Source organism: Oncorhynchus masou, chromosome 6 (genome assembly GCF_036934945.1).
Source record: "Oncorhynchus masou masou isolate Uvic2021 chromosome 6, UVic_Omas_1.1, whole genome shotgun sequence".
NCBI lineage: Eukaryota > Metazoa > Chordata > Actinopteri > Salmoniformes > Salmonidae > Oncorhynchus > Oncorhynchus masou.
The window spans coordinates 33,259,326-33,276,550 of record NC_088217.1 but is presented as its reverse complement, the minus strand read 5'-3'; the positions used below and the strand labels follow the sequence as shown (position 1 = coordinate 33,276,550).

General features: G+C 41.4%; 1 protein-coding gene and 1 long non-coding RNA gene across 2 annotated transcripts; both read left to right on the top strand.

The window, feature by feature from the left end:
• The first annotated feature begins 391 nt into the window (after positions 1–391).
• Positions 392–1,824, top strand: LOC135541925 (uncharacterized). The gene is made up of 4 exons (XR_010456011.1): positions 392–450; positions 553–579; positions 1,316–1,338; positions 1,528–1,824. It is a non-coding gene; the product is annotated as an uncharacterized LOC135541925 (long non-coding RNA).
• A 1,410-nt stretch (positions 1,825–3,234) lies between these two features.
• LOC135541565 (protein cereblon-like) lies at positions 3,235–14,343 on the top strand (the record flags this gene model as incomplete). The annotated part of the gene is made up of 7 exons (XM_064967870.1): positions 3,235–3,376; positions 4,271–4,418; positions 10,216–10,276; positions 10,741–10,803; positions 12,556–12,640; positions 12,781–12,879; positions 14,333–14,343. Coding segments are annotated over exons 1-7 (609 nt in total), but the record flags the coding sequence as incomplete, so codon positions are not given.
• Between the last annotated feature and the right edge of the window lie 2,882 nt (positions 14,344–17,225).

Sequence of the window (17,225 nt, the reverse complement as noted above, 5' to 3'; positions counted from 1 at the left end):
TGATGTTTTGATAGCCATGTAAATATTTTGGACAAGGTGACTTTTATCAATAAATAAACTAAAATAAATGTATCAACATATTTGGCTCTATTTACATAAAGTAAAGTGTGCATAGTCAGTGCAAAACTACAAAATAAAATAGAAGGGTCCATGCAGATAGTCTTTGTGGCCATTTTGTTAGTCTTATGGCTTAAGTCTGCCCCATCTTGCTATTACAAACTGAATCCATAGACTTACACGGTTGTAGACCAACTAAACATACATGTGCACAGGTGCATAATTCCAACATAAAATATTAGTTTATGTTCAACCCTTTCTGCCTACATCTCCCAGTGAGCGCTAAGCTGAGCAAGAGGCAATTTAATATGACGTTTGTTTTGCGTTGGCACTATAAATCCCCTCCCCTTTCTTCGTCACATCCTCTTTCAAGTTGGTGTCCTCGCATTAGTGGTAAGTCTTATAGTACGCTATCCCGAAACGAATCCAAACTAATCTGGAATAAATGGTTGGCATCCATTGCATCTAACAACTTTGTTATATATTTTATTGCAGACACATCTCCACAAGATGAGAGCAAAGGTAAATTGATGAATATCAACTTATTGGCGGGTTTTTGTTTGGCTCATTGTCACTACTCGTCAGTGGCTTGCTAACGCCAGAAGAACCTTTTTCTAGCTTCCGTTATTTTCTTAACTTAACTGGTGTACTAGTAGGTCTTTGTTGCAGGGTTAGCCTCGTCCATGGCGATATATCTATATCGTTACTAACAAAAATGTTAACGCAACAATTTCAACACATCTTACGGAGTTAGTCGCTCAATCGAAAATTAATTGGGCCCAAATCTATGGCTTTCACATGACCGGACAGGGGCACTTGCCCGCCCACATGTTTAATAGGCTTGATTATGCCACAGCTGCCAGGTGGACTATTTTGGCGAAGGAGAAATGCTAATAACGAATGTCAACATTTGTCCACAAAATTAGAGAAATTAGCTTTTTGTTTGAGATTTCTAGGCTCATGGAACGTGTACACCCAGAAACGTGGGGATCAACACATTACATGTTGCGTTTATTTTTCTTTTGTGTAGTTAAATTAAGTTAGAACGGCCCAGTGGCACATGAAAGGTACTAGCAATGTTGCTTTTGTCTTTTGTAGCCTGCAGTAATGCAACATGTTAGTGATTTCTAGTGTCATGTTTAACTGAATAACTGCATGTTTTGAATAATCTCAAATCCATGCTCAGCATGTTAACAAAATACTTGGCTTGTTTTGAATGTGGATTTTCACTTGACAAGTGTTTTTTTTTTTATTACAGTGGAGGAAGAAGCGTATGCGCAGGTAAGAATCATTCTTTGCCTTAATTCATATGTTGGATATGAATGGTACAAGTTGTCATTAGCCAAACATGGTGCTCCGTGTATACAGAGCAATTGATACACTGCAAGATTGGCTGGACTTGCGTTTGACCATGGCTGTGTAGTTTTGCATGTAATGTAGTGCTGTTCACTCATTGTCACTTGTCTGTAGGCTGAAGCGTAAAAGGCGAAAGATGAGGCAGAGGTCGAAGTAGACTGGCCCATCCATACCCTACAGCTGTGATCTCCAAGCCCTCTCTGGTGACTGAAGACTGCAGTCCATGATGTGAAGAGCTGAACGTTGCAATGGCGTAACCCGGCTACCCAGTCTTTGCAAATGGCTGCTGGAGAATGGCGAGGAAGACCTGAGAATTGAATCTTTGGTCGTTTTTAATTCTGGCCGTATACCATCTGCCCAGCACAGCTGATTTGTTGTAAAGACCATAATAAATCTTTGGTTTCCTAACTACATTGCTCCCTGTTAATTGATTAATTGGTTGTCTTTCAAGCCGCATGTGTTAGCCCTACAGTAAGGTCCTTATGAGAACGAGGCAACTCTTGAAACCATGTTGCAGCACACTTAGTTTGTGAAATGCCTTTGGCTATTGATATGGGTTCAGGTTCTTGAGTCTACTTAAGGGTAGCCTTTGGGGGGGTATAATACGATCGTGCTTAGTGTGACACGAGGGCTCCTGTTTTCAAACGTCATTTAATAGTACTATGACAAATACAATAATTCATTTAGATCAACTGAACGGAATGGCAGTTTTGGCGCTCTTATCTAGCGGGCTTCAGGTCCACCACTAAACTAATTCCAAGCCCCAAAATGCATAATTCTGAGAAGATTAACTCGGTCCACTTGGGCTCGACAGTGAGTCGTTTTGGATGCTTACCCTGCTATAGAAAACCACAGGATATGGCTGACGACCGGGGTGGAGGCGACAATCTCGACATGGGCATTCAGCTACAACTCTTACCCGGTACAAAGGTCTTTAATTGCATTGGCAGACTAGTGTACTGAAGCATACGTTGGTTATTGTAATGGGACCTTAAACGCATCTTTCTATTCAAAGAAACGAGGCCATACTTCATGTGACAGCATAATGAACTCATTCAATCACTGTCGTAGTGAAGCTAATTTTCACGGATTGATTGCTTTCATTAAAATGTATCTTGCTAGTTACATAACGGAGAAATGTTTCGTTAGCTAGCTACCTTGCATGCTAATGTAATTTAATTCCCAGCTGCTAGTCATGCCAGTCTAGGTTTGCAACCTAGGTTTTCTGTGATTATCTTCCAAATGCATCTTCATGTCCAACAGGTTATTAACGCAATGACTCGGGAAATTGTTTTGCAATGGGGCAAGTGAAAGTACATATTTGCTTTCTTATGGCCACTTTGACTATTCTTACAGAAAATTAAGAGGATTTTAAGTTTACTTTTATTGTACTAGGCAAGTCAGTTAAGAACAAATTCTTATTTTCAATGACTGCCCCTAGGCAGTCATTGAAAATAAGAATTGGGTTAACTGCCTGTTCAGGGGCAGAACGACAGATTTGTACCTTGTCAGCTCGGGGATTCAAACTTGCAACCTTTCGGTTACTAGTCCAACGCTCTAACCACTAGGCTACCCTGCCGCCCCAGGATGAGCTGGGGACAGACTCGGGACAGTGAGGATGAAGAAAAACCAAGCATTGACCCGAGTCTTCCAACTTCACATGCTGTGGGTTTCATATCTACATCTACAAAGTATAGTTGTACAGCTGTATCATTGAGTATAGAGTTCTTGGTTTTCTACACTGCACTAGTGCTTCAGCCCCCCTCTCAGTACGATGACGACAGCTGCCAGACCATCCCAGTGCTTCCATTCACCGCCACCATGCTTATCCCTGGACAGACCCTGCCGCTGCAGCTCTTCAGACTGCAGGAGGTCATCATGATGCGCAACATCATCCAGAGAGACCGCACATTTGCTGTGCTCGCACACAGGTATAGAGTGAAGGATGGGAAGAATGGGCTCTGTTTAGGGTTATCACATATCCCAGATTGTGCCGGACAGCCCCGCATTTTGGCCCTTTGTCCCGCAACCAAACAATCATGTCCCGCATTTTATCAACAAATCTGAGCGCTTTACTGATGTCAATGCTGTGAATTGAGTACCCCATGGTGGGGGTGATGCTATGGTAAGGGCAGGCATAAGCTACGAACAACGAACACAATTGCATTTTATCGATGTCAATTTGAATTCCATTCATCCAACGCCATCACCTCATGTTTCAGCCTGATAATGTTTGAATCAGTGATGGGAAAAGTACTCAATTGTTATAAGTAAGTAAAGATACCTTGACTAAAGTAAAAGTAAAAATACTACTTGAGTGAAAGTATTTAGTTGTATATATACTTATCAAAAGGAAATGGAATTACTTAAATGTACTTATCTATCAAACGTATAAGTATAAACCATTTCAAATTCCTTATATTAAGCAAACCAGAAGGCACAATTAATGTTTTATTGTCGGGTGGCCAGGGGCACACTATAACACGAAGTATTTGTTTTTAGTGAGTCCACCAGATCAGAGGCAGTAGGAGTGACCAGGGATGTTCTCTTTATAAGTGTGTGAATTGGACCATTTTCCTGTCAAAATGTAACAAGTAATTTTGGGTGTCAGGAAAAATGTATTGTAAAAAGTACATTATTATATTTAGGAATGTAGTGAAGTAAAAGTTGTCAAAATCATAAATAGTAAAGTACAGATACCCCCGGAAACTACTTTAGTAGTAGTTTAAAGTATTTTTATTTAAGTACTTTACACCACTGATTTGAATGCATTGGACTGGTGTCGTGTGTGTGATCACAGTAGAGTGTTCTTAATTAGATATGTGTGGCTGTCTGTACCTCTCACCTTACCCTCCAGTGACAGGCAAGGTGCATGCAGAGTTTGGGACGACAGCTGAAATCTATGCTTATCGGGAGGGGCAGGAGTACGGCATCGAGACTGTCAAAGTGAAGGTAGTCGGACGGCAGCGGTTCAAGGTCCATGGGATCAGAACTCAGGCAGATGGGTGAGTGGAACCAAATGTTACTAAACAGAACCACCTGAAACCTCGTAGAACCTGGGCAGAGTAATGAGTAAAACAGCTTATAGACAGAAGACAAATCTATCCAATCTGTCTGTCACTTGAGCTTCATCTCTAAATGTAATCATCATACTCACTTTCATAAAGGCATTATTATCTTCATGGCCTTATAAGTAGAGATTGGCCTTGTCCGAAATCCACCTTGCCTACTTATTACTAAAACTACATACGGTGTACTAATAGTACTGCATACTAGATCTTACTGTTTAATAAAAACACATGCATTAAGCAACAAATATCAACATATTACTCATCCATACTGAGAAGATGTCATCTATTGCTCAATCACGCTTGTTCCCTGCCATTTGTACATTTTTGTAGAGTACGTCCCCTGTTCTGATTATCAGCTGTTATCAAACACATGTGTGTGTAAAAATACGATTCTCTTCCTCAATAGTGTGCAGAAAATTCTACTAGATGAAAAGCAGAAATTAGTATGACATCCTGGCATTTAAAACATACTCAATTTAAAAAAAAGTCACATACTATAAAACGTTCTATTTTCACATACCCTAAAAGCCTACTATTTAGAATGCAGGTATGGTTATTCTGACATGGTCTCTATGTACAGTATGAATGAGCAAAAAATATTTAGCAAGTTATTCCACAAGATGGCGCACTCATTCTTTTTATCCTTTTAGTAGAAAAGCACATTAGACACTATGGGGTTGTTGTGTTACAGCCTGAATTCAAAATGGGTAAGAAAATAAATACATTTAATCCATCTTCACACAATACCCGATAATGACAAAGTGAAAACATATTTTTGGAAAAGTTTACAGAAATATCTCATTTACGTAAGTATTCACACCTCTGAGTCAATACTTTGTAGAAGCTCCTTTGGAAGCGATTACAGCTGTAAGTCTCTAAGAGCGTTCCACCCACACATGGATTGTGCAACATTTGCCCGTTATTCTTTTCAGAATTCTTCAAGCTCTGCCAAATTGATTGTTGATCATTGCTTTTACAACCATTTTCAGGTCTTGCCATAGATTTTAAAGTACATTTAAGTCAAAACTGTAACTCGGCCACTAAGGAACATTCACTCTCTTGGTAAGCAACTCCAATGTAGATTTGGCCTTCTGTTTTAGGTTGTTGTTCTACTGAAAGGGAAATTAATCTCCACAAGTGTCTGGTGGGCAGCAGACTGAACCATGTTTTCCTCTAGGATTTTGCCTGTGCTTAGTTCCATTTATTTTTTTTATCCTGAAAATCTCCATAGTCCTTAATGATTACAAGCATACCCATACCATGATGCAGCCACCGCTATGCTTTAAAATATTGAGAGTGGTACTTAGTCATGTGTTGTATTTGACCAAAACATAATACTTTGTATTCAAGACAAAAAGTTCATTGTGTTGTCACATTTTTTGCAGTTACTTTAGTGCCTTTCAACATTGTATAAAATATTCTGGGCCCTCAGTTTTCCATGTCAGTGAACTTGGGTCAGACACAACTGTAGGCTATTTGCGCAAGGATACGAAGCAGTGCTTGACTTGGACAGGAGCTCACCGGAGCTGAGTACTGTCACTTCAAATGTTCTACTGCTTGAGCTCCTGTTCATCTTGTAAAATATTACCTCAAAAATATTGTGGAGCTCTTGTACCTAAATATAAACAGTACCAGCACCCAAAATGAGTACTGGAACCTATTTCAGTCCAAGTCAAGCACTGATGATAAGTAATCAGGTCGGCCTACTTTATGACATATCCACTGGATCAGAGCATTTTTCCCTTTCACACTGAGTGGTTATCAAAAGGGAGAGAGCTGGAAATATCTTTCAAATACATTGAGAAACTTGTCATTCTCAATGGATGTAAAAACATACTTTGTTTGCTTGGTGTTTGAGGTGAAGAAAACATTACTTTGAGAAGCTCAACAGGTCATTAGTGGTGGTGCGTTAAGCAAATCAGGAATACTATCAGATCCCCAAATGGGCACATTTATACATTATACATTTGCATGCAGCCCAGGTAGCCTATAGGCCTACTTATATGTACAATCAGCCCAGGTAGCCTATAGGCCTAATTCTATGTATAATCAGGCTAGGTAGCCTATAGGCCTAATTCTATGTATAATCAGCCCAGGTAGCCTATAGGCCTAATTCTATGTATAATCAGGCCAGGTAGCCTATAGGCCTAATTCTATGTATAATCAGCCCAGGTAGCCTATAGGCCTAATTCTATATATAATCAGGCCAGGTAGCCTATAGGCCTACTATGTATAATCAGGCCAGGTAGCCTATAGTCCTACTATGTATTATCAGGCCAGGTAGCCTAATCAGGAATACTATCAGATCCCCAAATGGGCACATTTATACATTATACATTTATGTATAATCAGGCCAGGTAGCCTATAGGCCTAATTCTATGTATAGGCCTATCAGGCCAGGTAGCCTATAGGCCTACTTCTATGTATAATCAGGCCAGGTAGCCTATAGGCCTACTATGTATTATCAGGCCAGGTAGCCTATAGGCCTACTATGTATAATCAGGCCAGGTAGCCTATAGGCCTACTATGTATAATCAGGCCAGGTAGCCTATAGGCCTACTATGTATAATCAGGCCAGGTAGCCTATAGGCCTACTATGTATAAAGGCCAGGGTAGCCTATAGGCCTACTATGTATAATCAGGCCAGGTAGCCTATAGGCCTACTATGTATAATCAGGCCAGGTAGCCTATAGGCCTACTATGTATTATCAGGCCAGGTAGCCTATAGGCCTACTATGTATAATCAGGCCAGGTAGCCTATAGGCCTACTATGTATTATCAGGCCAGGTAGCCTATGTATAATAGGCCTAGGCCTACTATGTATTATCAGGCCAGGTAGTAGCCTATGTATAATCAGGCCAGGTACTTACTATGTATAATCAGGCCAGGTAGTAGGCCTACTATGTATAATCAGGCCAGGTAGCCTATAGGCCTACTATGTATTATCAGGCCAGGTAGCCTATAGTCCTACTATGTATAATCAGGCCAGGTAGCCTATAGGCCTACTATGTATAATCAGGCCAGGTAGCCTATAGGTCTACTATGTATTATCAGGCCAGGTAGCCTATACTCCTACTATGTATAATCAGGCCAGGTAGCCAATAGGCCTGCTATGTATTATCAGGCCAGGTAGCCTCTAGGCCTACTTCTATGTATTATCAGGCCAGGTAGCCTATAGGCCTACTTCTATGTATAATCAGGCCAGGTAGCCTATAGGCCTACTTCTATGTATTATCAGGCCAGGTAGCCTATAGGCCTACTTCTATGTATAATCAGGCCAGGTAGCCTATAGGCCTACTTCTATGTATCAGGCCAGGTAGCCTATAGGCCTACTATGTATAATCAGGCCAGGTAGCCTATAGGCCTACTATGTATAATCAGGCCAGGTAGCCTATAGGCCTACTATGTATTATCAGGCCAGGTAGCCTATAGGCCTACTTCTATGTGTGCGCGTCCTTACTCAACATTGACAGAAGCGCTCCAAACAAAAGACAAAGACTACATTTACAAAACTCATAAATGGAATGAAATAAACCAAAACTTGTTTCTCACAAATGTAGTATAGGTTGTGCGCCCTGCAAACAATATGTCCACTCCGACAATAATAATGAGAAGACTGGAATAATAATATTGAATGCATTAACAGAAATGACCTTTGCCAAAGTAACAAACATTGTAGATTAGAATTATAGGAATTAATGTTAAATGTACTACTGGTGCTAAAATATTCATACCCCTTGACTTTTTCCACATTTTGTTAGGTTACAGCCGTGTTCTAAAATTGATTAAATCGTTTTTATCCCATCTTTCTACACACAATACCCCATAATGACAAAGCAAAAACAGATTTTTAGAAATGTATTACAAATTTAAAAAACTGAAATATCACATTTACATAAGTTTTCAGACCCTTTACTCAGTACTTTGTTGAAGCACCTTTGGCAGTGATTACAGCCTAGAGTCTTTTTGGGTATGATGCTACAAGCGTGGCACATCTGTATTTGGGGAGTTTCTTCCATTCATGTCTGCAAATCCTTTCAAGCTCTATCAGGTTGGATGGGGAGCGTTTCTCCACAGCTATATTCAGGTCTCTCCAGAGATGTCGATCAGTTTCAAGGCTGGGCTCTGGCTGGGCCACTCAAGCACATTCAGAGACTTGTCCCGAAGCCACTCCTGCGTTGTCTTGGCTGTGTGCTTAAGGTCGTTGTCTTGTTGGAAGGTGAACCTTCATCTCAGCCAAAACCAGATGGATGGTGTATCGCTGGAACTGAAATTCGGGCTGGTCGCATTGAAAGCAAGTCAAAAGCTGTAGATCTGTTCTATGTTTGTTTCATTTTTGCATTTTTTTCCCCCAGCTTCAAACAGCTGAAAATACAATACCTTTAGATTCTACACAATACTTGCTTGTTTTGTCACATAAACGGAAATTAGGCAAACTATTTGAATTTTTGCAACCAGGAAATGGCGCAGCGAATTCTGGATAGTAATAAGCTTAAACTTGTCATTCGATTTCTCTATAGGCTATTGATATTGTTTGTTCTCTCATTATTAGACCTTTGGCTACCTTGTGTTTTTACCTTATGTCCTTCAACTAACGTTTTGAGATAGAACTCTGTTATATTCATTGTTTGACCGGGAGAAAGCCATGCATAAAGTTATTAACCTTAGGCTATGAATATGACTGAAGGCTATCAAATGGAGAGAAGGGAAAATAGGCTACATTCTTTTAAAACAGCTAGACCGAAGACTCTATAGACACACTATAGCCTTATGCCCATGCATTTGACAGAGAGAGAAGGTATTTTCTGACTGGGCATTTTGTGCTGCTTTGGTGAATTCTCTGCTCTCTTTGGCCTGCATTCCTCTCTTGCTATATAACATATTTATTGGAACAGGCTATAGGAATAGGCAAATTACTCGGAATGTCGCTTGTGTGCTGCCCTGCTGTGCACTGCGACACTAAATGTTTTACTGCGTGGCGCCAGTGAAGTTCAAATATGCGAAACCATCGTCTGTCTCATCACTATGAGACCTGGTCGGTCTTTGTCATGGAGAGAGAGTTCCTAATGTTTTGTACAGTCAGTATGCACCACTATTCACATGATATACTACACATACTCTACTACCCTCATAATCTAGCTTTAAATGAGACATCACATATCTTAAACAGGAGTTCTCAAATGCTTTGGGGCCGGGGACCCTTTTTATGATAGCAAATTCACCAATGACCACCTCATAACACAACTCGAGTGAGAAGAAATAGCATACAGGGTGTTTTACCATGACTTTGGCAGTGCATGGTCGGACGAACCACGGTCCGAACCCTGGGAAGGAACATTTTGTCATGGGGCAGATAGATGTTTTATTGTTGCAGATTTACAGCTAATATCCTGCAATTCTAAAATAATTGCCGTGACGCAGATAGAAAACTTTGCAATTTCAAAGCTTAAATTACAGTGCGTTTATGTCAACAATGTTTTTTTTGGTGTTTTGCTGAAATATGTATAATTGGTGGAGTACTGTGGATACCAATATCCCTGTGAGCCTCCCAGGTCCATGTTGCACAGGGTTAAGAACATCCATTGTAGATTAATAATATTACATTGTATTGCATTACATACTTTTAACTTATTCCACAGATCCCTACGCCAAAAGTAGTTTAATGTGTTAGTAATATTCATAAAAAAATGTAATGTCCAAAAAAAGAGATCTGGCCGTGGACCCCCTGCAGTACCTCCGTGGACCCCCTGCAGTACCTCCGTGGACCCCCTGCAGTACCTCCGTGGACCCCGGTTTGAGAACCCCTGCCTTAAAATATGACCTTATATGTCTGTGTATTGTTGTTCTGTTGATGGTGAAGTCATGCACCGTCTGTTATCGCACGCTCTTGAAGTTAACAGAGTGTGGTGGTAGTGACAGGGTGTGGAGAATAGGTGCGCTGGGAAGGGTAATTGTTTGTTAGGGGGATGTTTAACATGCAGAGGTAGTGGTGACAGTCTTTGGTGACGAGACACACCGAACATGAGACGCATTTTCAACTGTCGGCCCAATCTTATGGAGTGTTCTAACTTGTTTTGTCTAGAACAGGCATGCTTTTCTGTCATGTGGAAAAGGAATAATGTCCCATCTATATATAGTTGCTCCCTCCTGAATGTGACCTGCAACCCAGTGTTGTTTGTGTAACACAAGGCATATGAATGAAGATGTTCTCCTGCTGAGGTGATGTTTTCTGTGTGTTTGCCTGTGTTCTAATCAGAGGAAGTTCCACTGGGCCAACATGACATCGTGGCCTCCCTGGGTCTACGCCCTCTATGACTCTGTGGGCTCAACACTGTTATATAGGTTAGTGTCTTAACCTCTCCGGGCTAGATATACAGTCCATTCTGAAAGTATTCAGGCCCCTTCACTTTTTCCACATGTTGCTACGTTTCAGCCTTATTTTAAAATGGATTACATTAATTTTTTTCCTCTTACAATCTACTCACAATAACCCATAATGAGCAAAAAAACAATTTTTTGACATTTTTGGAAATAAATAAAAACTGAAATACCTTATTTACCTTAAGTATTCAGACCCTTTGCTATGAGATTAGAAATTGAGCTCAGGTGCATCCTGTTTCCTTTGATCATACTTGATGTTTTTACAACTTGATTGCAGTCTACCTATGGTAAATTCAATTAATTGGACATGATTTGGGAAGGTGCACACCTGTCTATATAAGGTCCCACAGCTGACAGTGCATGTCAGAGCAAAAACCAAGACATGAGGTTGGAAGAATTGTCCTTAGAGCTCAGAGACAGAATTGTGTCGAGGCACAGATCTGGGGAAGGGTACCAAAACATTTCTGCAGCATTGAAGGTCCTCAAGAACAGAGTGGCTTCCATCATTCTTAAATAGAAGAAGTTTGGAACCACCAAGACTATTCCTAGACCTGGTCACCTGGCCAAACTGATCAATTGGGGAGGCGGGTCTTGGTTAAAGAGGTGACCAAGACCCCGATGGTCACTCTGACAGAGCTCCAGAGTTTCTCTGTCGAGATGGGATAACCTTCCGGAAGGACAACTATCTCTGCAGCACTCCACCAATTGGACTTTATGGTAGAGTGGTCAGACGGAAGCCACTCCTCAGTAAAAGGCACATGACAGCCCGCTTGGAGTTTGCCAAAAGGCACCTAAATGACTCTCAGATCATGAGAAACAAGATTCTCTGGTCTGATGAAACCAAGATTGAACTCTTTGGCCTGAATGCCATGTGTTACATCTGGAGGAAACCTGGCACCAACCCTATGGTGAAGCATGGTGGAGGCAGAATCAAGTTGTGCTGATGTTTTTCAGCAGCAGGGACTGGGACACTTGTCAGGATAGAGGAAAAGATGAATGGAGCAGTACAGAGAGATCCTTGATGAAAACCTGCTCCAGAGTGCTCAGGGCCTCAGCCTGGGGCGAAGGTTCACCTTCCAACAGGACAACGGTCCTAAGGACACAGGCTTTGGGACAAGTCTCTGAATGTCCTTGAGTGGCCCAGCCGGAGCGCAGACTTGAACCCGACCAAATATCAAAATTGCTGTGCAACGACGCTCCCCATCCAACCTGACAGAGCTTGAAAGGATCTGCAGAGAAGAATGGGAGAAACTCCCCAAATACGGATGTGCCGAGCTTGTAGCGTCACACCCAAGAAGACTCAAGGCTGTAATCGGTGCCAAAGGTGCTTCAACAAAGTACTGAGTAAAGGGTCTGAATACTCATGTAAATGTGATATTTCTACATTAGCAAAAATGTCTAAAAACCTGTTGTTTCTTTGTCATTATGGGGTATTGTGTGTAGATTGATGGGGGAAAAATATTTAATCCATTTTATAATAAGGCTGTAACATAACAAAATGTAGAAAAAATCAAGAGGTCTGAATACTATCTGAATGCACTCTAACTACTGTGTGTACACAGACAGAACATTGCCAATGGAACTTGATTTGAGCTGATTTATTCCATAATGTGTTTTAGAAAAATACTTTACCAGTTAAGTGACGACACACATCATGTTTGTAACCTTGTTTCTTGTGTTTGTCCCCCAGGAGACTCTGATGAACAGAGTGAAGAGACAGCTCCATGAGTGGGACGAGAACCTCAAGGATGATTCCCTCCCCACAAACACTATAGGTACAACTCCCCGGCCTGCCCTAAAGGCTACTGTATATTTCTGCCACCAAAACCATCATATTTTTAGGTACTTCTTCCAACCTCTCAGATTTAAATCCTGAACTGTAACCTACCATCTCCCCATCCCTCCATCCTATCAGATTTCTCCTACAGAGTGGCAGCCTGTTTGCCCATAGACGTTGCCCTCCGGCTCCAGCTGCTGAAGATAGGCAGTGCCATCCAGAGGCTGTGCTGTGAGCATGGACATCATGGACTGGGTGAGCACACAAAGACAGACAGACACAGACATGTGCACACACACAGAGCCATAAATACACATCACTAAACCTTACAATTTAAAGGCCAAGCACACTGCTCAACGCATGAACCAGGTGAGGACTTGTTCATCTGTCTGACACACAGAGCCTTATCCACACACTGTTTGATATGTACCCCTACACCCACCACGAATCCATCCAGCTGTACCCACTGGACCCCAACTGATCTGGTCTAATCTCTTACCCCTACTCCTCCCTGTTGTTCTGTGGCAGACTCCCGTCTCTCTCTCTCCTCTCTTTCCTCTACTCTAATGTGCTAGTGTTATATTTAGCCACCGCCTATAAAAGTGATGATAATTTCCCCTCTCTTGAGGTGGTAGGTCAGAGATGCTGCCTTCTTTTGTGAGCTCTCCCATGCATTGAGAGCTGTGCAAGTGTTAAAACACCTCTTCTCTAATCCATCCCTCCATCCTCACCCTCCTCAACGTCGCTCTGACTAGAGCTGGAACAATAAGCCGAAGATATTACAGACGCTGACAGTGCCTTGCTCTTATCGAAGCATTTTGCTGATGTTGGTAATTTTCTGCGATTTTGCTGCAAAATGTTCTTGTTCTAAAAATCATTATTTGGTCAACAATAATAGCCTATCCATTATGTATATTCCTGCTATGAAAGTACAGTTGAAGTCAGAAGTTTACATACAACTTAGCCAAATACATTTGAACTCAGTTTTTCACAATTCCTGACATTTAATCCTAGTAAAAATCCCTGTTTTAGGTCAGTTAGGATTACCACTTTATTTTAAGAATGTGAAATGTCAGAATAATAGTAGAGAGAATGATTTATTTCAGCTTTTAGTTCTTCCATCACATTCCCAGAGGGTCAGAAGTTTACATACACTCAATTAGTATTTGGTAGCATTGCCTTTAAATTGTTTGACTTGGGTCAATTTTTTCAGGTAGCCTTTCACAAGCTTCCCACAGTAAGTTGGGTGAATTTTTGGCCATTCCTCCTGACAGAGCTGGTGTAACTGAGTCAGGTTTGTAGGCCTCCTTGCTCGCACACGCTTTTTCAGTTCTGCCCACAAATTTTCTATGGGATTGACGTCAGGGCTTTGTGATGGCCACTCTCTAATACCTTGACTTCGTTGTCCTCAAGCCATTTTGCCACAACTTTGGAAGTATGCTTAGGATCATTGTCCATTTGGAAGAGCCATTTGCGACCAAGCTTTAGCTTCCTGACTGATTTCTTGAGATGTTTCTTCAATATATCCACATAATTGTCCTCCCTCATGATGCCTTCTATTTTGGGAAGTGCACCAGTCCTTCCTGCAGCAATGTACCCCCACAACATGATCCTGCCACCCCCGTGCTTCACGGTTGGGATGGTGTTCTTCGGGTTGCAAGCCTCTCCCTTTTTCCTCCAAACATAATGATGGACATAATGGACAAACAGTTCTATTTTAGTTTTATCAGACCAGAGGACATTTCTCCAAAAAGTACAATCTTTGTCCCCATGTGCAGTTGCAAACCGTAGTCTGGCTTTTTTATAGCGGTTTTGGAGCAGTGGCTTTTTCCTTGCTGAGTGGCCTTTCAGGTTATGTCGATATAGGACTCGTTTCACTGTGGATATAGATACTTTTGTACCTGTTTCCTCCAGCATCTTCACAAGGTCCTTTGCTGTTGTTTTGAGATTGATTTGCACTTTTCGCACCAAAGTACGTTCATCTCTAGGAGACAGAACGCGTCTCCTCCCTGAGCGGTATGACGGATGCGTGGTCCAATGGTGTTTATACTTGCGTACTATTCTTTGTACAGATGAAAGTGGTACCTTCAGGCATTTGGAAATTTCTCCCAAAGTTGAACCAGACTTATTGGCTGATTTCTTTTGATTTTCCCATGATGTCAAGCAAAGAAGCACTGAGTTTGAAGGCCTAGAATTGCAACCACAGGTACACCTCCGATTGACTCAAATGATGTCAATTAGCTTATCAAGAGCTTCAAGAGCCATGACAATTTTTTATGGACTTTTCCAAGCTGTTTAAAGGCACAGTCAACTTAGTATATGTAAACTTCTGACCCACTGCAATTGTGACACAGTGAATTATAAATTAAATAATCTGTCTGTAAACAATTGTTGGAAAAATTACTTGTGTCATGCACAAAGTAGATGTCCTTACCGACTTGCCAAAACTATAGTTTGTTAACAAGAAATTTGTGGAGTGGTTGAAAAATGAGTTTTAATGACTCCAACCTAAGTGTTTGTAAACTTCAACTGTAGTTTGCTGTTGCTAGCTAATTTGTCCTCGGATATAAACATTTGGTTGTTATTTTACCTGAAATGTACAAGGTCCTTTTTTGTTGTTGCTGGATATTAGTAAAATGTTGACCCATTTTAACTCATGCAAAATCGTGTGTCCCCTACTCTGACAATTAATCCACAGATTAAAGGGGAAACTGAGTTGGTTTCTAGTAATCTCTCCTTGTTCAGACTTCTTTTCTACTTCTGTGGATTTTATATTGCAGTTGGCAACCAACATTAAGGTGCGTTACTGTAACCGACTGGACTGGTGTATGGACCTCCTTCATCTTTCAATCACCCATGTGGGTAGATGCTCCTAAAAACCAATGAGGAGATGGGAGAGGAGGGACTTGTAGCGGGTCAGGTGTCTAAAAACACAGACACTCGTTGACCCACACAGAAGCAGTTTGGATTAAATAATTGAATAACATGTATGTGTACATTTATGCAACACAGGCTATTTCACAGCAGTTTAGATGGTACCATGATTCTCTAAACTATATACTTGCTGAAGCTAACTGTTAGAGTTTTTGGGGCGGCAGGTAGCGTATTGGACAGAGCTTTGGGCCAGTAGCCAAAAGGTTGCTAGATCGAATCCCTGAGCTGCAAGGTCAAAATCTTTCGTTCTGCCCCAAGTCAGTTAACACACTGTTCCTAGGCCATCATTGTAAATAAGATTTGTTCTTAACTGACTTGCCAAGTTAAATAAAGGTTAAATAAATAAATAAAAATGTAAAAGGAAATAGTATTTTAGCAACCAAGATGTGGCGGTGGAATTTCTACATCTTCTACGAATTTCTATATCTTTAAAAGATTGTCTCAAAGACCCATTAAATGTAACAATAACTTGAATCTATAAAACCTCAAATAATATGGAGTTTCTCATCAATGTCCCTGAACACTCAACACTTTATCTATGGGGTCATCAGAGTGGTGTGTGCACGTAAGGAAGAGTTAAGCAAGTTCGTGTCACTTGTTTGACATTCATCTAGTTAAGTTTCATAACCATCTCTCTGGCTACTGTCCCATTCTGTCTGTCTACACTGTCTGATTCAACCTGGGTCATTCTAGAATATTTGTAGTTTTAAAGTACTTGTATACTTTAATATCTGAATGTCATTTGTACACCCAATTCGGCAGTTTTTTGTACAGTGTGGTTCAGATAATAAAAACATTATCTCTACCCTGGTCTCCCCCCCCACACACACACACACCTGCAGCTTGTCTCTGTATGGCCCCATGGCAGCCTATGTTAACTCCCACGGTCCATGAGACCCTGACTGTCTACAAAGCCAGCAACCTCAACCTGGTCCACAGGCCGTCTACGCTCCACAGCTGGTTTCCAGGGTAACCCCTCTCTATACATGCCTCACACACATACATTCCCTCGCTCTCACACATTTAGATGTACACTAACCCATTCCCCACACTATAGAAACTCACCCACAGCGTTACACTCACAAATTATAATCTCAAGTGACACACATGTCCAAGGCCCTTGGGCTCCCCTGGGTTCTCAGTGATTCTGTTATGTTACGTAAGGAATCTTCAACCAAAGCCACTCATCGGTCCTCAGCGCTCCTGTGTTTGCCTCCTGTAATAATAACAGCAATAACTTCCTCCACTTATCCTCCCCATGGGCTGGCACTGGTCAAGATGAGTCTTATTCAAGTCCTCCATGGGGAGCTATGGAGGAGGAAGAAACCTCTCTGCCACACTGCTCTTCTGGTGAAGCGTATTATTACAGCCTGTTGTTCTGAGTAGACATGTTGTGGAGAGAGCAACAGACACACAACGTGACAGATTTAGGCTGTTTATTGGTGTCTTTCATCTGTTAATTGCAAGTGCTTCTTTGTGATAATTGTTATTCAAATGGTATGTTGTTGCCAGGAAGAGAACCCTGAGAAATGTCTTAATTGAACAGGTGTCAGATGGGAGTGGAGTGGTTTGTCTGTGTGCCTTCCCTCCTTTGCCTGGCCTGCCGCCATTCCTACGTGATAGCCAGTAAGGGCTTTAGTCTGAGGAGA